This window comes from Engystomops pustulosus, chromosome 10 (assembly GCF_040894005.1).
Source record: "Engystomops pustulosus chromosome 10, aEngPut4.maternal, whole genome shotgun sequence".
Classification (NCBI taxonomy): Eukaryota; Metazoa; Chordata; class Amphibia; order Anura; family Leptodactylidae; genus Engystomops; species Engystomops pustulosus.
In genome coordinates this window covers 26,820,810-26,848,036 of record NC_092420.1, presented here as the reverse complement: position 1 = coordinate 26,848,036, position 27,227 = coordinate 26,820,810, and the positions used below count along the sequence as shown (strand labels likewise).

The 27,227-nt window shown below is 41.9% G+C and overlaps 1 protein-coding gene across 2 annotated transcripts in view; it reads right to left on the bottom strand.

The window, feature by feature from the left end:
• SLC6A1 (solute carrier family 6 member 1) overlaps positions 1–27,227 on the bottom strand; it is a 116,709-nt gene that overhangs the window by 62,111 nt on the left and 27,371 nt on the right. The window contains exon 2 of one of the 2 annotated variants that reach the window (XM_072128358.1): positions 829–1,238. In XM_072128358.1, coding sequence (XP_071984459.1) covers positions 829–1,066 — 238 coding nt within the window. In that variant the 5' untranslated portion in view covers positions 1,067–1,238. The remainder of the gene's footprint in view (positions 1–828; positions 1,239–27,227) is intronic. The other variant, XM_072128359.1, reaches the window with a different exon arrangement.

Below are 27,227 nucleotides of genomic sequence, written 5' to 3'. Positions count from 1 at the left end.
GGTTACCAGTGGGGTAACTAGGAGAGGCTGAACCCCATGACAAACATTTGCATTGGGCCCCCCTTCCCCTGAAAAAAAATATATACATATTTTGTACAAACATATTGACACAATTATGCACATTTATAAACTTACATCTCCTTCACGCTCTGCGCCGTACAGAGCTACAAAGACCCAGAGCTATTGCAGCAAAGACCCACTGCTAATAGTAAGTAAGATCGCTGCTCCGAGTGACATCATCGTAGAGCTGCGAATGGTCGCTGTGACAGACTCGGGTCTAGTCAGACCCAATGCTATATGGCTTCTGGAGATTCATTACAATAACCTAAAAATTCAAATCACCCCACTTTCCTTAGAACTGATATACAACTAAATAAACAGTAAAAATCACAAACACGTTAGGCATCGCTGTGTCCCAAAATGCTGGCCGGAGGGGGGGGTGTCCGGAGTTCAGGCGGGTGGGGTGGGGGGGCTGCAGGCGGAGTTTGGGTGGGCGGCTGGAGATTGAGTGGGATGGCCAGAGTTTAGGTGGGTGGGGAGGGCCAGCTGGCCGGAGTTTAAGTAGGTGGGTGGGCGGGCCAGTGTTTGGCTGGGCAGGGGCCGGCAGAATTTGCGCTTGAGGGCTGTGGTGGGGGAGAGGCAGGCGTAGCTTGGGTGGGTGGGCTGGCCAGAGTTTGCGCTGGGCGGGCAGGTCAGCATTCAGGAAAGTATAGGCACAGAGGGAGGGGCCTGGAGGCAACTAGAACAGTTCTGATAAATCTCCCCCATTGTCTGCTGTGTGCTTCCTTGTTTAACCTTGCATAAAATGTAGATATATTAGTGTCTTACCTCCTCCATTCTTTCCACATAGGTAAGGAAATCTCCAAACATTTCCTAAGCCAATTGCATAACCTACACAGGACATAAGGAAATCAAATCTTCCTTTCCACTCATCTCTCTCGACATCTTCTGTTTTTTTCTTCTGCACCTTAACAACCAAGGTCTTGGGCTTATCATTTGTGATTGGAGCTTCGCTAACCTCGGTAGAAATTTGTCCATCTGAAACTTTAGTTCCATTTGTTGCCATGTCTCGGGGCTTGGAATGGCAGTGCCTGGTACCCAGACGAGAGATTTCAGCACCAGTCCACGTGGACAGCAGTTTCGCGGCTCCCTCTGACCTCACTAGGGTTACAAAGATGATTTAAAATCCTCTGTATATAGTTGCAGATCCACACCAGATTAGAAGATCAGAGGTTCTGCTGAAAAACAAAAAGAAAATTCTTCATTAAAAAAACATCCTAATAAACAATATACTTAAAAATGTTGTTAAGGAAACAACTTTCTCCATGACTTTTTTCTATTGATCTTCTATGCTTATGATAAGTGATCAATATCTTATCAACTGGGGTCCCACATGCACTTTTAAAAGAGACTAAAGTACTTAAAATAGTGTTGACATCTTCTCACTCATTATCAAGCGCAGTGCCATACATCCTATAGTGGCTGTATTTGATATTGCAGCTCAGCCCTATTCACTTGAATACAACTGAGATGAAAGCAGACAATATATTGAATGGGCGGGGGCACCGGCTATTAGACCCTCAATTGTCTAGCTCATTATAAGTATTAAAAAAAATATCATAAGAAAGAACTATAGCAACATAATGACAAACCTCATAGAAAGCTGCATATCAGAAACCAAACATTTTGTACCCACATGAGCCTTAGAGGAAATCTACCGCCAGGATCAAGGATTATAAACTAAGCACACTTACATACAGGTATGTGCTCCCTCTAGTAGGATCAACTTTTCTTTTAGCTGCTCATGCCCTGGTTATTGCAAAAAAAGGCTTTAAAAATTATGCAAATTATCCTGATGGGCTCCAAGCTCCATAATTGTTAATGGAGTTCATTTGCATAATTTCTAAAAACAATAGCATAAGAAGCTAAAAGAAGAGCAGATCTTACCAGAGGGGGCACACACCTGCATGTAAGTGTGATTGTTTTCCAGTCCTTCATCCTTCTGGTAGATGTCTTTTAAAAAGCTACACAAATATTAAGATATGTCCAACTAAGCAGAAACTTAAGCAAAGACATGTGTGTGCCTGAAGCCACTTAAAGGAAACATACCATCAGAAACCTACCTATAAAGGGCGATCTAATGGTAGGTTCCTTGTAACTTTCTAAAGCCTCTCGTTTTACCTACACATATTATAGTTTCTAAGCGGAGCTACACTTGATCTACCTAACATGTTAATTTTCACCAGAAGCTACTGGCAGGGACAATTTTAGACAAAGTGGGGCCCTAGGAAAAACTAAAAGTGGGGCCCCAAATTAAAACTATTTTATGAACAGTCACAGTCAGTAAGAGGCTGATAGGTAGATTGATGACACAAGATAAATATGAAAAGATGATATAGATTGATAGATGCAGAAGTATAAAGAAGATTATACATAGATAGATGATAGAAGAGAAGCATCTTTACTTGGGCATTCAACCAAGGGTTATTAAAGGAGCAATACATGCTATTGCCCACAACCGTCCATATGCAGGGGGCCCTTTTAGGACAGGGGGTCCTGGGCAAAAGCCCAGTTTGCCCCCCCTATTGCCGGCCTTGGCTACTGGGGCATAGTGTACTGGGGCCTCTCTGGGCTGTGGGAGCAAAGGTTACTCCACGTCCCAACACTTAGCATATTAACTAGATAAAGTAGTTTATCTTAGGTAAAGAGAGATTAGGATTTAGGAGGAACCTACCATCAGATTTAGCTTAATAGGTTTCTTTAAGGGGTAGTGCAGAGATTTTCTCTTTGGTATTCTTGCATTATCTCTATAAGACCTCTGCTAGGAATAACTCAGTGTATACGTTTTACTTTGAGTAATAAAATTGTAAGTAACATTCTTTTTGAAAATATAGAATTTGTTGCTTTGATTATAGACTACAATGCCCTATGGAGGCATTTCCTGACTTCAATTATCATAACAGAAATCTTCGATTTTCTTGACTGCTTTAAACAAAATATAGTTGGTCCTTATGGACTATTGTCCAAGCCTCTGAAGTAAATAAAGTAAGTAGAGCAACACTCGAAAAAGTAAAAATGAAAGCTGAGGGTACAGTATATTAATAGTAGGTCGTTTTTATTGGTCAGAGAATTTTACATCGAAACATTTCTAGGAAGAGCCGAGAACAAGTATAACAATAAAATTCATGGGTAGAAGCCAAAAAATCATAAAGAAACCAAAGTTATTGGAAATATAGGGACCTTGTCACAATAAAAGCATGGAATAGAAGCAGCTATACCTAAATAATGAGGGGTCATTAGTTTTTTTGTTTTTTCAGTGTTCACAGACAGTTAATAAAGTTACGCCACTTTGTAAGAAAATGGAAACAATAATTGTTGCTCCAAACCACTATTTATGAAAATATCCCCATTATTCCCTTTTATTAGAGTTGTCTCTCCATTCCTACTTTTGGCACTTTCCAAATACCAGATTTTGCATTTGGAAGTTGTAGTTAGCCAAGAAATTCTCTAACACAGGTGACCGGGAAAATGTTGTTTTACATTGTGACCTCTCAAATGAGTCCCTGTCCAGATTACATCGATCTGCACTCCCTTTGGCTAAAAATGTGTAGATGTGTCTGTCATAAGAGGATTAGCTTTTTAGGATAACACTTTTCTGAGATATTGGGGGTCATTTACTAAGGGCCCGATTCGCGTTTTCCCGACGTGTTACCCGAATATTCCCGATTTGCGACGATTTCCCCTGAATTGCCCCGGGATTTTGGCGCACGCGATTGTGGCGCATTGGCGCCGGCATGCACGCGATGGAAATCTGTCACGGAGCTTGCACTTACCTTCACTCAGCCCGGCTCGGTAAACACGCCGCTGCCTCGCGAATGGACCGGGTAAGTAAATCTGCCCCATTGTATCTCAGTTTGCTTTGTGAGAACAAATTCCAGCAAGTTAGTGTGGACTAGACAAGAAAGTGAAATTCTAACCGAATATCAACATTTTACCGCAAACTCAGCAGGGAGGTTGTACCACACACGTTTAAGAACTACAGTAAGCATAGATCATTAGGTGATATAGACTTGCTCAAATCATTCTCTATTTTTATGTAATCTCAGACAGAATTGATGTCCGATCAGTGCTCTATCAGGACCATATCTTTACCTTCAGGTCAGTTACATCAGATACAGATTTGATTATTGTTTAAGGTATTCTTATTTTTGCACGTGACTGTTTACAATTAGATTATTTTTTATTTTACCCATATATTAAATATAGGCTATAGGCATATGCCTAAATAAAAATGATAATAATAATAATCATCAGCAGCAATATCATAATAGTAATAATAATAATAATCATTATCATCATCATTATTATCATAATAGCCTGTCTCAGGCGCTGGTCACAGCAGGGACAGCAGAGAGCTTCAAGAAGGGTCTAGATGCCTTTTTACACCTAAATAACATTGATGGTTATGTTATATAGAATTGTTTCCCCTAAATCTCTTCCTCATCCTCTTCCCTTCCTTGGTTGAACTTGATGGACAAGTGTCTTTTTTCAACCGTATAAACCATGATAATAAACAATGATGATAACAATAATAATAATAATAATAATTATGAATATTATTATTATTAATAGTACAGACAGTCCTCGGGTTACATACATGATAGGTTCTGTAGGTTTGTTCTTAAGTTGAATTTGTATGTAAGTCGGAACTGTATACTTTATCAGTATAACACCAGCCAATTTTTTTTGGTCTCTGTGACAATTGGATTTTAAAAATGTTGGATTGTCATAAGAACCAGGATTAACAATAAAGCTTCATTGTAGACACCTGATAACTGTCGAAGCTGATTATTGTAGCCAAGGACTAAAGTACAGAAAATTGCCAACATCCAGATGTCCGTTTGTAACTAGGGGTCGTCTGTAAGTCAGGTGTTCTTAAGCAGGGGACCGCCTGTATTGTTTTTATTTTAATTGTTATCATAAAAATGTATATTTAATATTTCATTTGGTCAGAAATCAATTTTTCTGGTACATACAATGAAATTGAATGGAATTCTGTAATTTTCCAAATTGCGTTCAGACGCTTATTAAGTTTAAGTAATTTGCTACTTTCACATCTCAATAACATTAAGTAATAGAGAATTTTAAAGGAGTCAAAAACAGTTTGATAAATATTACTGCTCAAGCTGAAGCAAATTTTTCAGAAATATGCCCACCAAAAACTTTTATTATATACACATCACAGCTTAATAGTCTATGGGGGGTTTTATCATTTTTGTTTTTTCTGGATTTTATATTTGCTTCATTTATCTTAGATGGAGATATAACTGGCATGTGACTGTTGTTTTTTTTTACACAGTTAAAAAAAAATTTGCACATAAATCACAAATTCTTCTGCAACCCTCTTCTAAACTTTTGCCTACCACGGCTTGGAACTCCAGATTATTTGTTCCAAAGTTGTAGCATTTTACACAGATTTGCGCCAAAATTGTGTGACTTTTTTTCATATATCCGCATATGGATTTTAAAGATATATCAGGCACAACACTGAAAAATTCTTTGCTAACTTTGCTAGGCGAGTGGAAAAGTTGCAAATTTTCTCAAATATAAGAGAAAAAATAGAAAATGACCCCCTTTAAGTTATTGTTTTAAGCTTTTCTGTTGCAAAATAGACTCAACAGACTTTCTAAATTTTGGTTCTCAGCCCTTTAAAAATGTCTTACAATGATGAAGCATTTATGGACCATAGCCATACATTATACAATAAAGTGAGGTAAAATATCATATTCATTATCATAGTAATGTTGGTTGGCTATTATACTAGTATCAGACTACAAGTACTTTGTTTGTAGTCTGGAACCATGGAGACTCACAAGTCTGCAGTAAAGCTAGAGAGACATACACATAAGGATATATCAAAACTTTTTAATTTAAATGTCATTGTATTTTAACTTCTAATGAGATCACTATACATTTTTTCACAAATTAGGTTATGCACATCACCCTGAGGATCAGCTGATAGCAGTAGTGGCTGTGGACAGAGCCAAAAGCAGACAGCTATATCCCTAGTCTAGGGGACATACAAGTTCTCTTTGTGTTTAATAGGAAGCCAAGCCAGCAGTAAAAGGAACACTACAGTCACAACTAATTCATTAAATTATAGCGTGTACAGAGTCTGAAGGGAGGAACATGACTCTAGATTAGGTTCCAGGAATACAATGAAAATGGGTCTTGCTCCTCCCTTCAGGCCTAGTTCATTATTAGCTGAATTAGCTTTGACTGGAGTGTCCCTTTAACTTAAAGCATAGCTACCCAGTGAACAGAATAGTCTGCTTCCATCTCCATCTTTGTTGCAGCAGAACCACAATTTTCAAGAGATTGGTGAGAGCATCTTGTATCGACCACCACCAAACATATATTAATGGCCATCTTTAGTCAGAAACGATACGATAAAACTTTATTGAATACCTTGGGGGAAAATTATTTTGTGCATAGTGTTCCGGCGATTGTTACACAGTTAGAGACAGATAAATAAATACACTTCGAGAGACGGGTTCTTAATGTTGCTAGTTCCTTAATAGCATACAAACAATTACAGGACATTGCAATACAGCACAATTCAGGTTACATGAACACATTACATTACATATGGGGAAAAAGCCATTTAAGCTGTCCGCAGACATGCTTGATAGTAAGGGGACTGCCTTGTAAGGTACCAAGAGGGGCATTGTTTTCCTTGACCCATCCTGGAAAACATATTTGCATATTTCCCAGAATCCCTTAGTGGAGCATCATTGGCTATAAGTCTCCAGATGCCTGCAAGGTGGCCTTAAATGGCAAACTCTCCGTATTCCCAACATCAAATTTAGGCTACATTCACATGAACATGTGGGGGACGTATATATGGCCGATGTATATACGGCATATATACGTCCCCCATACACAGCAATGGGCGCATGATGCCCTACGGGAGCAGTACAGTGTAGCACACATGCGGCCCCATACCGTTCCGCAGTCCGGAGAAAGATAAGACATGTCCTATCATTAACAGGAATACTGCGCCGTACCCCATGTTTCTCTATAGAAAACGGTAGGGGTGAGTGGCGCTCATCCACACCTCCTCTCCCCGGCGCCGATGTGTGCCCACTGTGCTACAGTATGGCGGGCACACTTTAATGAGATTGTAGCCTTAGATCGATCATCTGCTGAAATAACTTAACCATTAATTTGCAAACTGAATTGGAAAAGTAACATCTTTTAAGCCACATTTTTGTAAAAAGTGGGAAAATATACACCAGAATCAGCTAAAAAAAGCAATTATGACTTTTATTAGAGATAAGTGACATTCTCATTTAAATGAGAAATACAACATGCTAATACGCATTCTTCAAGTGTTCAATATAGCTGTATAAATTGAAAACAAATTTTGTAAAGCAAAAACTAAATTTGGTTAAAATTAAAAAAATAATTTATAGGGGGAATTAGGAAAAAATATTTTTAAAAAAATGGTATGACATATTCAAAAGTATAAAAAGCCTCGGCCGATTCACCCTTCTGAATAGGGAAGGCTTATATAATTGTGTTGGGATCACCTAGCTTGTTTGTGCTTCCTGAGGTTTATTTTCACGGTGTTGAGTAAAATCGCTTGAAGAACAAACTGTGCTTACAGACATCGACAATGAAACTTCTGTCTTATAGAATACTACGACTTGCTATGTTTAAACAGTTTTGACTCAAAAGGGCACTTTTATTACTATCCTTGTCTCCAGCTTCATTCATGCATGTTGTTTGCTGTCAAAGCCAATCAGACTCAAATTTTCGAGTTAAAAAATTTATATTACCCAATCTCTCATAATAATACCACCTGGTTAGTCATAATAGGCAATAATGTGCTATATTCTTATGACAAAGGGTCTCTGATATGTGCTAAATGTGTTAGACTTTCAGCTTATTACCTATCCACATGATAAAAGATGGGTGCCAAAAATCCCACCACTCAGATGGACATGTTCAGCCTTGATCAGTTGTGTTCCCAGTGACCAGACCTACACTATTAGTGGATTTGTCCTACTCTTCTGATGATCATCCATGTTTGGGTATCGTATAGTTAGTTCCAGACTAATTAATGTAATAATGTAACCAGCAACTTAGTGTTGGTCTTACTTGAAGATTTTGTCCATCTTGACATAAAGGGCAAAATGGTCACAATTCTTGGCCGGGTACAGATTAAGACTGCCATGGGTCCTGCACTTTTTGAATATTATAGCCCCTACAGTCTGGATTTCACTTCTTACCTAGAATGAAGTTTCTTGCGTAATGGAGGATGCATCCCTTATGCCTGCATTTAATCTTTGGTTTCAGGACCTTCAAAGGTCCTGAAATGGGTCCTTCTCTGTATAAAATATAAAATTTGTTTGGTAGTATGGGTGGCCATAGGTCCCCCAAAAGGCTTTGGAAAGGGGCTTCCCCCAAACCGCCTAGTATCCACTATCCACTAACAAAAATGATCTGCCTCTTTGTAGGAAACAAAAATACTCCATGGAGGACGATGAAGGTCTCAAATGATTTTAAAGACGCAGATGCACATCTCTTGAAAAATTCTGTAAACATTTTTCTATGCTGTGTCTGACGTTTCAGTACTAATTACGATATTCATGAGGAAGATTCTTTCTCTGCCTCCTGATTAATAACCTCAATTATATCTACATGCAATTTAAGCTAATTTTAGTCCTTAGGAGTTCAACTTCCAGCTTTACTTTGCTGCATATAGTGTTTTATAGTTGTTCTGTTTCCCGATATTGTCTACTTTCTGCTTTGTGTAAAAGTCAAGTAACATAAGAAAAAAAATTATATATCTAATAATAGAGATTTGACCTTATTTCATTACTAAGAAAAGTTCTGAAGATGGTAACACAGCTGAATAACTTGACTCTTACACTCTTCATATCCAACTGTTCTTCAAAACCTTCAATAACTTGGGACAGCTTAGGCCTTTATTGACCCTTCAAGTTGTTTTTGCAGCTGTATAAATGTTCTTTTGGTACATAAAATATTCCAGATGTTAGCCCCTGCCCTATAGTCTCTGAGAATGTGGAAGGTTAGATACTGACTAACTAGTTTACCAGTAGTAAAAGCCTTTATGATTTCTTAACCATATTTCGGGAAGCTGAAGCAGAGCATAGAAGACGAGAAGTGAGTACAAAGTTTATTATTTTATCATGAAAGGGTCTCTGCTGGAAATTTTATTTTAAAGGGGGGGTCTGCTGGAAATTTTATTTTAAAGGGGGGCTCTGCTGGTCATTTTATTTTAAAGGGGAGCTCTGCTGGACATATTATTTTAAAGAGGGGCTCTGTTGGACATTTTATTTTAAAGGGGGGCTCTGCTAGATATTTTTTTTAAAGGGGGCCCTGCTGGATATTTTATTTTAAAGCGGGCTCTGCTGGACATATTGGGGGTCATTTACTAAGGGCCCAATTTGCGCCGATTTCCCCTGAATTGCCCCGGGATTTTGGCGTAACGCGATCGGATTGTGGCGTATTGGCGCTGGCATGCACGCAACGGAAATCGGGGGCGTGGCCGAACGAAAACCTGACGGATTCAGAAAAACCGCTGCATTTTTTTTAAAAAAGTGTTGCGGAGCTTGCACTTACCTTCACTAGGAATAGGCCGGTGAACTTGTGTGCGTTCCGATGCTCTTCAGCGCAGCAGCGCCACCTGGTGGACGTCGGAGGAACTGCCTTAATGAATCCCGGCCGGACCCGAATCCACCGCACAGAACACGCCGCTGGATCGCGAATGGACTGGGTAAGTAAATCTACCCCATTATTTTAAAAGGGGGCTCTACTGGACATTTTATTTTAAAGGGGGACCATGCTAGACTTTTTTCTTTAAAGGGGGGCTCTGCTGGACATTTTGTAAAGGGGGGCTCTACTGGAAATTGTATTGATGATGGGAGACTGCTGCTGGACATTTTTTTTTAATTAAAGAGTAGTTTCTGCATTTTCCACCCTAGGCTTATACTAGATTCAATTTGTTTTCTCAGTTTTTAATGCCAAAATTAGGTGCCTTGGCTTATACTCTGGTCGGCTTATGCTCAAGTACATACGGTAGGTAATTTACCAATATTTATCTATTAAATGATCAGTGCCACATCCCTGAAATGTATAGTAAAACCCCCAGGTTCATAAATGTATTTTTACCTTTATCATCTGTCAGCCATTCCTGTCAATAAAATAGCATCTAATGGAGGGTCATGTGATCTCTAACTGTCCATGACCAATCTACCTTCCAGGACCTCATGATAGTATTCATTAATACGATATTAAGGTCCTGAAAGGCATATTGGTCATTGAAAATTAGAGATCACATGTCTCTCCATCTCCAGACATTTTATGGACAGCTGATGAAGTGAAAGTCATTTTTTAACCTGGAGCTTTACTTTACATTTCAAGAAAGTGGTGCATAACTATTAAAAGATGTACATTGGTAATTTGCCTGATATTCGGTCCTCCACACTTTACAGAAAATATAAAGTAAAGTGACCAACACATTTAAATCTTTGCCCTTTTTTGCATATGAGTCCAGTCGGCAGACCCATACAAAGAACGAAAGCCTTGTGTTTATGACTCTGTGTATAACTAGGACCACCCACAGGACTCCTGACCATAACAAGAGCTCCAATTGTACTTGTGCTTACTGTCCATGGATTGTCTCCTTTAATATTTGTAATATTTTTATGTGGTAATTGGTATTGCATTAGGATTTAAAAGTAATAAAAAAACACATAGTTTTATATATTGTATGTTGTAGATGTTTCAAATATTTTAATGACATATTTAAAATTCCCAGCATCCTTTCTGTATCAACTTCTTATGCTAGATGTTCAAAATGCACAACATTGGTATAAAGTACCCTGTTTCCCCTAAAATAGGACATCCCCCTAAAATAAGACCTAGTGCAATTTTGTTCAATCTTAGAAAAATAAGACCTCCCCTGAAAATAAGACCCAGTGGAAGACATTGCTACATCTCTCCCCAAGCCGTACATTTGTATTAGTAGATTTTTTAGATGCTGCAATAGGTTGTGACATGGGGAAGAATTACAGAATAAAATCACTGACTGTTTGCAGGACAAATACACTACAAGCAGCTACATTAAAGGGAACCTACCACCCCGATTCTACCTATAAAGGTAGAAGGGGTGGTAGGTGGATGAATGGGACGTGAGGATAGCCCTTTTTGGGCTAATCCTCACGTCCCGGCTATCTTTTAGAAAAGTTTATTGCGGGCATATGCAAATTTATTTATGCGGCTACTGGGGCGTGGAGTAGCCGGACATGAGGCTACTAGTCGCGGCTACTCCACGCCCCAGTAGCCACATTACTCCGCCTACCATTTAATCTTCGGCGCGCAGCTCCTCGTAGCTGCGCGCCCTCGTCCGAGTCCCCCGGCATCTGCGGCCTACTGCGCATGCGCAGTAGCTCCGGCCCCGGAGCCGCGGCTGCGCAGCCAAAGGCCTGGGTTCTGCGCATGCGCAGAACGCAGGGGACTCAGACGAGGGCGCGCAGCTATGAGGAGCTGCGCGCTGAAGATTAAATGGTAGGCGGAGTAATGTGGCTACTGGGGCGTGGAGTAGCCGCGACTAGTAGCCTCATGTCCGGCTACTCCACGCCCCAGTAGCCGCATAAATAAATTTGCATATCCCCGCAATAAACTTTATAAAAAGATAGCCGGGACGTGAGGATTAGCCCAAAAAGGGCTCTCCTCACGTCCCATTCATCCACCTACCACCCCTTCTACCTTTATAGGTAGAATCGGGGTGGTAGGTTCCCTTTAACATGAAGTTGTCATTTAAGGAAAGTGCTATTGCTAAATATGAGAGATTGGGGCCAAATATTCCATTAGTTCAGAGTTTGGAGAGTCATAAGGATGTTTTAGAAGTTGATTTTTTTTGTTCACCAATAAATGTAAATTCTTGTTCATGGCAAAATAAGACATCCCCTGAAAATAAGACCTAGTGCCTCTTAAGGAGCAAAAATTAATATAAGACACTGTCTTATTTTCGGGGAAACAGGGTAGCTCTGAAATTGCAATTTCATGATTTAATGGAAACAAAATAGGAGTGTTCTCTTCCAGTTGTGTTGATCTTTTATAAGCCAACTATTTCCTAAATGAATTACAGATCAACGACCCATTGGATGTGCTTGTGCAGGACATTGCATTGCATGATTAATGTTAAGAATGCTTCCTATTGGGTTCCGCATCCACCCGGTAGTGCATTGGTCACCACTGTCAAGCTCGATTTCCCCAAGACTTAAGCACGTCCACATTCTTTGCATTGTTAGCCTTATTAATATTGTACATACTGTATATGACTTTACATCAATAAAGTCTTATAGGTTATTTGAGAGTTGAGGTCCAAGTGATCAGCTCTAAAGCCACTTTGACTTTGTCTTCTACTGGACCTTCTGGGCTCATTATTGTCTTAGACCTTGTGCTCAGCAAACCATCTTAGTACTATAGTAGGTGCAGATAAATACAATATAGTAGCTCCAATTCAAAGATTCAGTGTGAGCACTGGTCTCATTATGCAAGGCTCTCAGTCCTTGTAAAACAGTAGCACTCAAAGATAACGATAAGACCACGAAAACATTAAATTCTTCTTTATGTATAACTTGATCAAAGACATATAAGGCATCAATACATCACCACATTTCGGCAAAATGTGCCATAGTCCATAGATAAGTCCACACTGAACAGCAATGGTTCCCACTGAGACACCGAACACCCGGTGTGTCGCGACGTTTCGGAGGCAGATCCTCCTTCCTCAGACATGTCAGACATGTATATGTCTTTCATAAAGTTATACATAAAGAAGAATTGAATGTTTCCGTGGTCTTATCGTTATCTTTGAGTGCTACTGAAGTAGGTGCACCATTCCGACCTTGTAACATAAATTGAGAACTTCTCCATTCGTCAAGTTTGTCACTACACATGCAGGATATAGACTGACAAACAGAAATGGACAACACATCTATCAAGGCACACATACATCTTAAAATAAAGAGGTCTATGGCATAAGATCAAAGGGAACTTTATCTTTAAAAACATGTTTTGACACCATTCGAGCATATCATGGAGAAAACGGGGAAATTTAGACAATATTGTTCTTTCTAGGAGCCATTAATTTACATAGTACATGGATAATGGAGAGTACTGTTACTTGAAGGAGTTTTTTAATTTAAAGACATAGGGGCATATTTATCATACGTGGGCTTTTTCGCAGTGGCGTACATCAAGAGACTTCTGCCTCATGATGTATCGGGGCAGGCAGCTGCGCAACATTTATTCTATGCCAGGCAGGCGTACACCATGAAAAGTCACCGGCAGTGAGTGCACCGGCACATGGCGTTACTCCCAGCTGGCTGTGCCCTCTGGCGTAAAGGTGGCGGAGAGGGAAAAATAATCTAAAGTGTGCAGAGGTCCTGATAAATATGCCCCATAATATAGAACAAGTAAAAAATGTCATATTGATACATGTACAACTTCTAAGAGCCCTTTACCCTGACAATGGTGCAGATTTATCAAGCTGTCTAAGAGTAAGAATGTTGGTAGTAGTTTACCTGTGTTTATGAATAGTTTAAAGGGGAGCTGTAATTGGTTGCCATGGGCAAGTAAGAACATTCTTACTCTTAGGCTACATTCACACTGCCGCATGGGGGACATATATATGGCTGACGTATGTGCGTCCGATAAACGTCCCCACGTCGTCCTACGGGAGCGGTACGGTGCAGCACACGTGCAGTACCATACCGCTCCGTACCCCGTGAAAAGATAGGACATGTCCTATGTTTTCACGGCATACGGCGCTGTGCGCCATATATCCCTATGGAGAGGGGCGTCGGTGAGTAGCGCTCACCTCCTCCTCCTCTCCCCGCTCACTGCAAAGGCTTTGTGAATCCAACCTTAGGCTACATTCACACGAACGTATGGAGGACGTATATACGGCCGACGTATATACGGCCAATATACGTCCCCCATACACTCCTATGGGCGCACGGCACCCTACGGGAGCGGTACAGTGCAGCACACGTGCGGCACCGTACCGTTCCGTACCCGGGAAAAAGATAGGACCTGTCCTATCTTTTCCCGTAATACGGGGCCGTGCGCCATAGGTTGCTATGGAGAGGGGCGGGGGTGAATTGCGCTCACCTCCTCCTCCTCTCCCCGTACACTGTCGTTGCCCGCTACGGTACGGTACGGGCGGGCAACGGCAGTGTGAATATAGCCTTAGACAGCTTGATAAATCTGACCCAATTTCTCCCCTATACCTTTCCCAATGTTTCTGACTTATGCTATTTATGTAATTCTCATGGAAATGAACGAGTTATGCCAAAGAATAGAGCAAAGAGCTAGGCTGTCTCTTTAAACCTGACCACTGCTGACAATCTGGATTCGACTGTAAGCATTGAAGGGGTCTAATTTTATAGATGGTTATGTGTCCCCAAGGTAGATTGAAGCTCCGGCCCCTTAGTTTATTTGGCTTCAAATATAGTAATAGGTCCAAGTAATGGGCATTAATGTTGTCATCATCTGTATTAATCACTAAAAATCCCTCAAAAAAACGTTACAGCCTTTGCTTTTGATAGTCTTCCTCCTCATGGCTTTCTGCGCAGAGAGCCATCTAGACGTGTAATGTTTATAGGTCAATTTTATTTTATGTCATTTGCAGATAATTAAAAAGCCTGAGGACGGAGTCATATAGTGCAGTCTATTGTGTGTGAAAAATTGTGTCATTAGCAAATTGCATTTGTTGAATTTTTTTTTCAGAAAACTGTCTGATTTTCGCCTCTGGCATTCCCTATTAAATTATTTATTCTGATATTAATAAATAATTTTAATCTTTATGGTTCATACAAGAATCCTTATTGAGATTCTGATTTATGTAGTCATTTTTACGTTGGAGCTGAAGTATTATATTACTTTTTTAAATCATGTTCTGTAACACATTAGGAAGACCTACAGAGATCTATTAATTTAGTACATAGAAATACAAACAATAGATGTATCTGTATTGCCCTTGTAGATAGGGGTCGTAGTACTGCTTGAACCCATCAATACAGGGACCCCTTTTGTAAAATTGGCACTGTAAAAGGGGGCTAAGGTCATAGTTAGAGACCAGTGGGCCCATCAGCTTCGACGAATTCAGCCGAACCTGGAACAAAAATTTTGTTTGGCTACCCATCGTTAACACCAATGATCAGTGCTGCTACTGATTGCGGATGTTAACTCTTTAAATGCTGCCAGCAAAGCCATTTTTCCAAGGATCCTGACTCCCATCCTAGAAAAAATGGCAGTGTGCACACAGCACTGGCACTTAAGTCCAATTGGCGGTTTTGCCGCCCATGAAACAGCTTATCTGGGTGAGGCTGAACACTTAACCCAAACTTCTAATTGAAGTACCTGCAATGTTTGGCACAGATCTGAACATTGCGATTCGGGTACCCTCATCACTAGTCATGGGGAGTGGGAAGGTATGAGGGTGTGTGACATCCCCCTTTATTCTTTGTATTGTAATGGGCATATCTAGTTTGCTCTTTCTTACCTGCCACTGACTTGGTATTTTCAGATGCCCCCCAAAAAATAATCTCTGTTTAAAAATATTGACATTATCGGCACAAAATTTGGTATATAAGCTGTTGAGTAAGGTGCCTAAGAATTTGCTTTAAATCATTCATTTATCATGTAGAGTATCCATAGCTGTCTGACAGGGGACAAAATGTTAGGATAGACCAATTCAAGTACAGGAAACTGGAACCAGAATTTTCCAGGCCACTGTAAATATATTTTCTACTTATTATTCAAAATTATACCAACTATTTTTTGCAGTGCCAAATAGCTAAAAAAGGAAAAGTTAGTATTTTATTTGGTCAAGTTGGCATCATGTAATGTAGGGTGACACAAAGCAGTATAATATCCACAATAGTAAAAAGTGCAATTGTGGGCAATATTCTGCCAAATGATGTGCAAATACAAATTCTAAGTATTACATTTAGGCCACCTACAATTTGCAGTTATAATAGACATATGAAAAATGTTTGCCATTAGAATGTCGAAAAATAAAAAAAAAACACCGCGTCATTACATATTTAACAAAGACTAGGTCAAAAGCAGTATGTGAAATATTAAATACACCTTTTATGCTTCTTTAGGAGCTAAAGGGAACATGTCATCAGTAGAGATGAGCAAACATACTCATCTGAGCTTGATGCTCGTTCGAGCATTAGCGTACTCGAAACTGCTTAGTTTCAAGCCCTTAATGTCCACATCTCCAGATTGCTTAGCCTGGAGATGCTGCCTTATAGGCTAGTAGAGACCGAGGCCTTTCGCAACCTCATGGCGGCGGCCGCCCCTCGGTATTCGGTCCCCAGCCGCCACTACTTTTCCCGATGTGCCGTCCCAGCCCTGCACCAGCACGTGTCAGACAACATCATCCGTGCCCTGACCAACGCCGTTTCTGACAAGGTCCACCTGACCACGGACACGTGGACGAGTGCTGCCGGGCAGGGCCACTATATATCGCTGACGGCACATTGGGTTAACTTGGTGGAGGCTGGGACCGAGTCTGACCCTGCGGCTGGTCATATACTGCCGACGCCGAGGATTGCGGGGCCTACCTCGGTCCAGGTCTTTCAGGCCTACTATGCATCCTCCTCCTGCCACCCCTCCTCCACCTCCTCCTCCGAACTACCATCCGTGGGCATGGCGCCATCAGTCGCTAGCTCTAGGCACAGCAGCAGTGCCGTCGCTAAGCGACAGCAGGCGGTGCTCAAACTGCTGAGCCTAGGCGATAAAAGGCACACCGCCCAAGAACTATTACAGGGCATCACGGCGCAGACTGATCTGTGGCTGGCACCGCTGAACCTGAAGCCAGGCCTTGCCTGGCCCATGTGTTAAATATGATAGTTCAGCGTTTCCTCAAGACATACCCCAATCTGTCTGATTTGCTCACGAAGGTGCGCCGCATCTGTGCGCATTTCAGGAAGTCCAGCACAGATGCTGCCACTCTCAGGGCAGCGCAGCGCCGCCTCCAACTGCCCGCTCACCGACTGTTGTGCGACGTGCCCACGAGGTGGAATTCAACATTAACCATGTTATCCAGAGTTTACCAGCAGCGCAGAGCGATTGTAGACTGCCAGATGTCAACTTCCACCAGAACTGGTAGTCAGGTCAGTCAGCTTCCTCAAGTCTACAATGAGGAGTGGACGTGGATGTCTGATATCTGTCAGGTGCTGGGTAACTTTGAGGAGTCAACACAGATGGTCAGTGGCGATGCCGCCATCATCAGCCTCACCATCCCGCTGCTTGGCCTGTTGAAAAACTCTCTGATCAGCATGAAGTCGGAAGCTTTGCGCTCGTCACAAGAGACGGGGGAAGAAGATTCCCTTGTTGATAGCCAAAGCACCCTTAGGTCTGCTTCTCAGCGCATATCGGAGGAGGTGGAGGTGGAGGAGGATGAGGAGGAAGAGGAGGAGAATGTTGGCGAGACAGAAGAGGGGACCATTGTTCAGTCCTTCATTGTTCAGCGTGTATGGGCAGAAGAAGAGGAGTTGGAAGAGGAGGAAATGGACAGTCAGGCCAGTGAGGGGAGTGAATTCTTGCGCGTTGGGACTCTGGCGCATATGGCAGATTTCATGCTAAGCTGCCTATCCCGTGACCCTCGCGTTCAAAGAATTTATTCCAGCACCGATTACTGGGTATTCACTCTCCTGGACCCACGGTACAAGCAAAATCTTTCCACTCTCATCCCTGGAGAGGAAAGGAGTGTGAGAATGCATGAATACCAGCAGGCCCTGGTGCACAAGCTGAAACAGTATTTCCCTTCTGACAGCGCTAGCGGCAGAGTGCGTAGTTCTGCGGGACAAGTAGCGAGGGAGAGTAGGCGAGCAGGCAGCTTGTCCAGCACTGGCAAGGGTACGCTTTACAAGGCTTTTGCCAGCTTTATGTCACCCCAGCAAGACACTGTCACCTGTCCCCAGTCTCGGCAGAGTAGGGCTGATCTTTAAAGAAAGATGGTGAGGGAGTACGTAGCTGACCATACCATCATCCTAAATGATCACACAGCTCCCTACAACTACTGGGTTTCAAAACTGGACATGTGGCACGAACTGGCGCTGTACGCCTTGGAGGTTCTTGCCTGCCCTGCCGCTAGCGTGTTGTCCGAGCGGGTTTTCAGTGCAGCTGGTGGCATCATCACCGATAAGCGTACACGCCTGTCGACTGACAGCGCTGACAGCCTGACGCTTATTAAGATGAATAAAGCCTGGATTTCTCATAATTTCCAATCTCCACCAGGTGAAGGAAGCTCAACCTGAATAATTTATGCACTCCTCCTCCTCCTCATTTTCCTCCTTCTCCTCCTCTTTGTACACTAAAGCAGAGGAAACTGGCTATTTTTTGACAGGGCCCACTGGCTCTAGCTATAGTACTTTATGCATTTAGTACTAATTGTTTTAAACAATTTTTGGGAGTGCCACATACAGGCACTCAATCTATTTCATTTTTCTGGAGGGCCACCTACCTGCTCCTCTGGTTTGAAAACCTTTTTGGACTGCCACATACAGGCACTCAATCTATTCCATTTTTCTGGAGGGCCACCTACCTGCTCCTCTGGTTTGAAAACTTTTTTGGACTGCCACATACAGGCACTCAATCTATTTCATTTTTCTGGAGGGCCACCTACCTGCTCCTCTGGTTTGAAAACTTTTTTGGACTGCCACATACAGGCACTATCCAAATTAAATTGTCTCCATAGCAGCCTCCACACGTTGTCTCCATTGCTACCTCCAAAAGTCGTCCATATAGCTGCCTCCATACATCGTCCCCTTATCAAACGAGGTGTGTCAGGCAGAAATTTGGGTTGTTTTCATGGATTCCACATCAAAGTTGTTAACTTTGTCGCCACCCTGCTGTGTTATCCACAAAATATACTGGCAAACTTTTACCATTTACGGATATTATTTCAGCGCTTCTTGCGCATCTGTTTACATTCCCCTCACCCGCCATATCCCAAACTTATAAGAACGCTACTACACTTAACTTGGTGCAGGCTGGGACCGAGTCTGACCCTGGGGCTGGTCATATACTGCCGACGCAGAGGATTGCGCGGCCTACCTCGGTCCTGGTCTCAAAGGCCTACTATACCTCCTCCTCCTCCCACCCCTCCTCCACTTCCTCCTCCTCCGAATTACCATCCGTGGGCATGGCGCCATCAGTCGGTAGCTCTAGGCACAGCAGCAGTGCCGTCGCTAAGCGACAGCAGGCGGTGCTCAAACTGCTGAGCCTAGGCGATAAAAGGCACACCGCCCAAGAGCTATTACAGGGCATTCCACATCAAACTTGTTAACTTTGTCGCCACCCTGCTGTGTAATCCACAAAATATACTGGCAAACTTTTATCATTTACCGATATTATTTCAGCGCTTCTTGCGCATCTGTTTACATTCCCCTCACCCGCCATATCCTAAACTTATAAGAACGCTACTACACTTGATCTTATACAAAAGGTTCTTAGAAGTGCTGTTTGGGGAGTAGCCTAGAGACAGGGGCTTGGATTGGCGAAAGCTCGCCTGGCAGCGGAGCGCCAGCTCCATGCCAAGATCCAACTAACATAGTTTTAACTGCAGCACCTTTAATCTACTACTAGTTCACTGCCTCCATACATGGTCCCCTTATCAAACGAGCTGTGTCAGGCAGAATTTTGGGTTGTTTTCATGGCTTCCACATCAAACTTGTTAACTTTGTCGCCACCCTGCTGTGTAATCCACAAAATATACTGGCAAACTTTTATCATTTACCAATATTATTTCAGCGCTTCTTGCGCATCTGTTTACATTCCCCTCACCCGCCATATCCTAAACTTATAAGAACGCTACTACACTTGATCTTATACAAAAGGTTCTTAGAAGTGCTGTTTGGGGAGTAGCCTAAAGACAGGGGCTTGGATTGGCGAAAGCTCGCCTGGCAGCGGAGCGCCAGCTCCATGCGCATCATGTGCTTCTTGCGCATCTGTTTACATTCCCCTCACCCGCCATATCCCAAACTTATAAGAACGCTACTACACTTAACTTGGTGCAGGCTGGGACCGAGTCTGACCCTGGGGCTGGTCATATACTGCCGACGCAGAGAATTGCGGGGCCTACCTCGGTCCAGGTCTCAAAGGCCTAGTATACCTCCTCCTCCTCCCACCCCTCCTCCACCTCCTCCTCCTCCGAATTACCATCCGTGGCCATGGCGCCATCAGTCGGTAGCTCTAGGCACAGCAGCAGTGCCATCGCTAAGCGACAGCAGGCGGTGCTCAAACTGCTGAGCCTAGGCGATAAAAGGCACACCGCCCAAGAGCTATTACAGGGCATTCCACGTCAAACTTGTTAACTTTGTCGCCACCCTGCTGTGTAATCCACAAAATATACTGGCAAACTTTTATCATTTACCGATATTATTTCAGCGCTTCTTGCGCATCTGTTTACATTTCCCTCACCCGCCATATCCTAAACTTATAAGAACGCTACTACACTTGATCTTATACAAAAGGTTCTTAGAAGTGCTGTTTGGGGAGTAGCCTAAAGACAGGGGCTTGGATTGGCGAAAGCTCGCCTGGCAGCGGAGCGCCAGCTCCATGCCAAGATCCAACTAACATAGTTTTAACTGCAGCACCTTTAATCTACTACTAGTTCACTGCCTCCATACATGGTCCCCTTATCAAACGAGCTGTGTCAGGCAGAATTTTGGGTTGTTTTCATGGCTTCCACATCAAACTTGTTAACTTTGTCGCCACCCTGCTGTGTAATCCACAAAATATACTGGCAAACTTTTATCATGTACCGATATTATTTGAGCGCTTCTTGCTCACCTCCTTTGGTTCCTCTCTGCCACCCATTGGTTTGTAGCCTGAGTCCATTTAGGGTATGTCGCCATGCCACTCTCTAGCCTGCCGCTGCTGCTGCTGCCTCTGCATGCCGTCCCCTATAGTGTCAGGGTCAATTATTGGATGTTTTAGATGCTATCTAGCTTCATTCTGTCACTCTGTCATGGCCATGCTGTTGCCCATAATTTTGGCATAATGGTGCATTTAAGCAGCCTCAGAGGCATCCATGCATGCTGCCCCTGCTGTTTCCTGTCCATTTCCGTGGTGTTTCCATCCTTTTCTGAGGTTCCCAGGTGTTTGGCCAAGCTTCCCTGTGCAGAGCCTTGGTCCCCTTGAAAAATGCTCGAGTCTCCCATTGACTTCAATGGGGCTCGTTATTCGAGACGAGCACTCGAGCATCGGGAAAAGTTTGTCTCGAATAACGAGTACCCGAGCATTTTAGTGCTCGCTCATCTCTAGTAATCAGCAATTGACTTTATAAAGTACTACCAGAATATGGTCAAGCAGCGTACTACCTTCTAGTTAATGCTTCTTTCATGGTCCAGTGTGGTGGCATCATCCAGAAAATCATGTTTGAAGTGAGCTGTAAATTGGTTGTGTAAAGTCAAGACACATGATCTGGAAGGTGCTAAGCTGCTTGACAACATACTGGTAGTGGTTCATTAGTTCAATTTCTGCTGACAGGTTCCATATAAAGGGAATCCTATCAGCTCCTAAATCCCCTCACAAGTAAAAACAGCATTGCACTGAGATCCTTATAAGGAACATCTTTCCTGTTCCCCAGGGTTTAATCATTTAAGAGATAATTTAGCTTTTATTCTTAGCTTTTACTAAGATCCGTATACCAGTTTACTGTCGGACTTTGCACAGATATTTCAGAAGTGCCTGCGCCACATTTGTGTCGCACACAACCGTTTCGTGGTGCGGCTGCTCTATGCTTCATGCAACACAAATGTCTGCACTGAGGGGGGCGTTCCGGTGCTCAGTTGGACCATGCGCCATATTTAACATGCAAAGTCCGACAGAAGTGTGTTGCACAGCAGTGCAGGGGGTGCCAGATTCATGCAGAACGTGAGCCAGAAACCCCGAATCTGGCGCCCCCTGTACACTATACAGGCAAACTTCACATAGTACAGACTGCACTGTTCTTAGTAAATGTGCCCCTGTACCTCTTCTGCTGTACTCAATTCCATCTATATACACCGTCTTTCTGCAAAAGATCTGTCATCATAAAAAAGGGCACCAGCAGAAATGGCTTTATATCTGGTGCACAAGAAGGTAATTTGATGATTTGCTAATAAAAACCTCTAATCTAAATTTGTAAAATGCTGGAAATCAGAAAAATGTATGTCTTGAAAGCTTTTAAAGTGCCCTATACAATGCTGCCTTTACTTTTGGGGTGATTTGGGAACTGATAGATGCGCATTAAAAGGGCAGTTTGCTGGTCTGGATATGTGTTTTAATACAATGGGGCACATTTACTTACCTGGCCACACCCCCCGATTTCTGTCTCGTGAAAGCTGGCACCGATGCACCAAAAACTGATCACGTGCGCCAAAATCCCAGGGCAATTTGGCGCAAAATGGAAATATTCTGGAAACCCCACGAAAGTGTTACATTCGGACCCCTAAGTAAATGAGCCCCAACGTCAAGGAAGAAAGACATCAGCAATGATCTCCTTCGTGAAGCAATTGTTGCTGCTCATCTATCTGGGAGGAGTTATAAGTAGGGATGAATAGACCAATAGAGACGACATTAAAAAAAGGTTTCGGATCATAACCGCGCCAAGACCAAACCTGAACACCCATGATCATTGCCGTCAACTCTTTAAACACCTTTTCTCTGGTGTTACCTACGGGCGTGAGCATGATCACCAAACCCAAATTTCTGCTTGATGTCTGGGTTTGGATCCCCCTAAACACTGTGGTTCAGGTCCGCTTATGCCTAGTTATGATGACATGGGTGCAACTAACAGAACCAACCGTTACATCTTAGATTCTACATGGCTCTTTTTATCCAGTAAAATTTTCTAGGTTGGAAGAAGGAAGTTTAATTTTTGCAGAAGTTTGCATGGCTGAAAACAATAACCAATTAGTTTATAGGTTATTAGTATATAGGTCATGAGATGGTGTATGCATCACATGATCGGACGTGTCCAGATCACAGATCATCATTGATCCCACCTATAGCTTACATGTAGAAGTAGCTAGTTTGTGTACTGTGGATTAGGCAACGACTAAGAGCCACTGTGAGGGCTCGAAACGCGTCAGCTCTCATGCGCTTTCTGTATTTGAATACATTTTTAACTTTTGAAGAATAAAGTCGAAAACTTTTAACACAGTGCTGGATGACCTTCATTTTTCGAATACAATTGTGTACACTGTGGAGTCCGGCCAGTACATCCGTGCGCAGTGAAGACTTCTTACATTCTATGAGGACATAGGTGCAAGATTTGGAGGAGGAGAGTAAGCTGTAATGGATTTTTCTTTTGGACTTATATTTGTGTTATCCTATCATGTCTGTATTTACTTTACTTACAAGAGTGCTAAAATTTCTTTTTTTGTTTGAAGGGTTTGATAACCTATTCCAAGCCCCCTAAGACGACATCTGAAGTTCTGTGATTCATACAATTGCCAAGGTTATCCACTGGAATTGCTACCCATATCCCATATATATCCATAATAGGCCATTCCACTGCACTGTTATTGGTTTGGGAGGCCCATAGGACATGACAGACTGCCTTTAAATACATTATAAATGCATATCTATATTAGTTCACTGTATATCTTTAAGTATCCAGTATTACATGATGGATAAAAACTAGCTCAAAAGGCTAATAAAAACATAATTATACTAACTGTAGGAAAACATCACCTAAAACAAGATTAATGCGCTACATATCCACTCACCGGATTCTCACTAATTGAGAAAAAATTACGTGATTCAAAATAGTCAAATATTTATCCATCTAGATTGCTGTTTAATAGTAAGTTATCAGCGTCCTATTAACTGATATTGCGTAAAAACCACTCTAACACCAAGAATCATTTTTCATAATTGTTTCTGCATTTTACAGAATATTTCTCCTATATTGAACAATGACGTGACATTTCATTTTAATTATAAAAATCCATCATGTTTAATATTAATTAGTCATCACTAACCACGGACGTAAAAATGTGCAAAAATTTGTGCTGATGATTAAACTGATCATGGCCTTACTAATGGAAAATAATAAGACCCGGGAGATGCCTACAGCAAAACAACAATTAACATTATAAAATAAATTATAACACGGTTATCTTAAAATTAACAGTATAAAAAAATCTATTTTTATATCAATTTTCAATTTTTTTTCGAACATATTTTTTGTCTATGTCTTTTTTGTGGTCCATTGGACCCTTGTAAAGCTTCATTTTAAAGGGGTTGTCCTCTTTCAGTAAATAATTGATTTTGTTTGTGTAGTGAAAAGTCATACAATTTTCCAAATTTGCTGTCATTCAACAGGAAGCGTCATTGTTTACTTACTGTGTCCCTGTCATGTGATGTCACACAGGTGCATGGATCATTATATCCTATGTCATGTGATGTTACATAGGCGCACAACTTCAATAAGACGCACCTCTCTGCGATAGCCATGCACCTGTGTGACATCACATGACCAGGGATATAACGAGTCATGCACCTGTGTGACATCACATGACATGGGATGTAATGGCCCATGCTCCTTTGTAACATCACATGACCAGGGTGTATCCACAGGAAGTAACAATGTTCTTCCTGTAGAATAACAATTTAGAAAATTGTATATCTTTTCTTCACTCAAACAATTTGTCGTTGAAAGTGGACAACCCCTTTGAATGTTGCAGCTTATACAAGATGGCTGCTGCCATAATCATGTCAAGATGATTGAATTAAAATCTCTACAGATTCTAATGATAAGAAAAGCAAATTAGAAAAAAATACTTTGGTTTATTATCGGTTGTAAAATACCATAAATTACCATAGGTATATTATATTCTAAATTATTATTATGTGATCATTGTCCTTTGAAAACATATTTTAGGAGAATGTAAGGGCAGTGCCATGCAGTCTGTTCCTCACAAGGACCAAACACTTGGCAGTAGAGGCTCTAAATATCATATCAGGGAAAAAAACTGCTCTAGATACAATTAATAAAGGAGACATAGGGGCAGATTTACTTACCCGGTCCATTCGCGATCCAGCAGCGCATTCTCTGCAATGGATTCGGGTCTTCCGTCGATTCATTAAGGCAGTTCCTCCGACGTCCACTAGGTGTTGCTGCTGCGCTGGAGTCCGCCAAGGCCCGCCTGAGTGCACGATGCTATACTTGGTGAAGGTAAGCGCGTATCCCGCGACACTTTTTGTTTAAAAATGCGTTGGTTTCTCCGAATCCGTAGTTTTTTTTGTTAGGCCACGCCCCCCGTTTTCCTTGGCGTGCACACCGGCTCCGATGTGCCACAATCCGATCACGTGCGCCAAAATCCCGGGGCTATACAGGGAAAATCGGCGCAAAACGGAAAAATTTGCGTAACCAGCCGGTAAAGCGCGATTCGGGCCCTTAGTAAATTACCCCCAATGAGTTGGAGAAGGTTGTAAAAGGAGGATGTATAGCCAAAAAGGGATTGTGATTTTGACTATACAATGCATCAGAATTGTGAAAAATGTATTTATGTAACAGGATAGTAGCTGGAATTTGGTACACTCTGTTTCACTCATATGTGAGATCCCTTCACAGCTCCTCCTCTCTGCACTGAGTAAGAGCTTTAGCAAGACTCTAGATAGAAATTATAACAGGGGGGGGGGGGGGGCCTGTTGTGCAGTTTGAATCCAGATATCTAAGAACACAGGAGGAGACTCCCCCAGTGCTAAAAGTCCAGCTACAATCCTGTAATATAATTGCTTTTTCACAGTCCTGCTGCTACTAACCTAACAACACACAAAAAGGTATGGTTACACAGACCTCCAGGGCTGCTACCAAGACTGTAGCTTTTATGGTTAAAACTGTTGGTAGGACCTGTCACCAGATTTTGACCCCCCTGAGTAGCAATGCCTAGCAAGGGTTACAAGTCCTCCCCATATCACCTAAAATGAGGCACTGTACCTTAATTACAGACATTTTTCTGATATGCAAATTAGCTTTTCTGACTCATCTCTGGAATCTGTGACTCATCTCTCTCAGGCTTACAGTGAGCCACTCCCCATTATTCTGACTGACAGATCTGTGTCTCTTCAAATCCCAGCTCTGCCTCCTTGTACTTAGGGACCATCAGCTAATATTCAACTACAGACATATAAAGCTCAGATGGGAAATATTGCGCCTTGTGGTATATTCATGACATGTGACCAGTGACATCATTGCAGGTCCTTCAGACTTCTAAAAATAGCAACTGTACACCATGTATGTGATTACATAAAATCACAGCAGCCTCCATGGAGGATAGAGAGGAGTAAAAGTCCATGGACTTCATGTGTACTTCATGTGGTTAGATACATGCATGGGGTACAGTTTGCTATTATTAAGAGGCTAATGTACCTGAGATGATGTCACTCTGGTCATATGACATGAACTCTGACCAGTAGGGAGGCATTAGGCATGGGGAGGATTAGATGGGAAGGGCCGGATGAGCAGGACACGCCCCCTCCGATTCCATATTATAAAAGACAAAAGGTGATTTATCTGGATGTAAGCAAAACAATTTTATAGTTTAAAGAAGGGACCTATCACAAGCTGTATATGTGCAAATGTGGTGATTGGTTCCCTTTAAGTTACAATGGAGCATGAGAGACCTGAGCAATGTTAAAATGTTTCTCTGTAGCGACTGTAATTTAATGTACATCTGTTATAAAGTGTAGAATCTTTTTACTTCCTGATGTTTTAGAGATTTCCGAGCTTCCTGATGAAATCTCACAGGATTCTTAAACCAACATAAGCAAAATTCCTCCAGGTGCTAAAGTAAATGTTACAAAGATATCAATTAGCTTGTTCTCCTAAATGCTACAAAAATAGTCAGAACACCTGTGCACCACTACAACATACATTCCAGAAAAAAACCATGTAAAGTGTCTAAGATATGATTGTCTATTAGATTTGATCGCTTCATTTGTGAACAAACACAACCTGATGCATTTTAAAGAGAACAAAATACAACCAACACCTACAAAGCAGAATGCATCTTACATACTACTTATATTGAAACTTTCCAAGGGGTTTCATCTCCTGTAAACAGTGAATGAAAAAAATGGATTCTGCTTTCTAACACTCAGAAGCAGCATGGAGG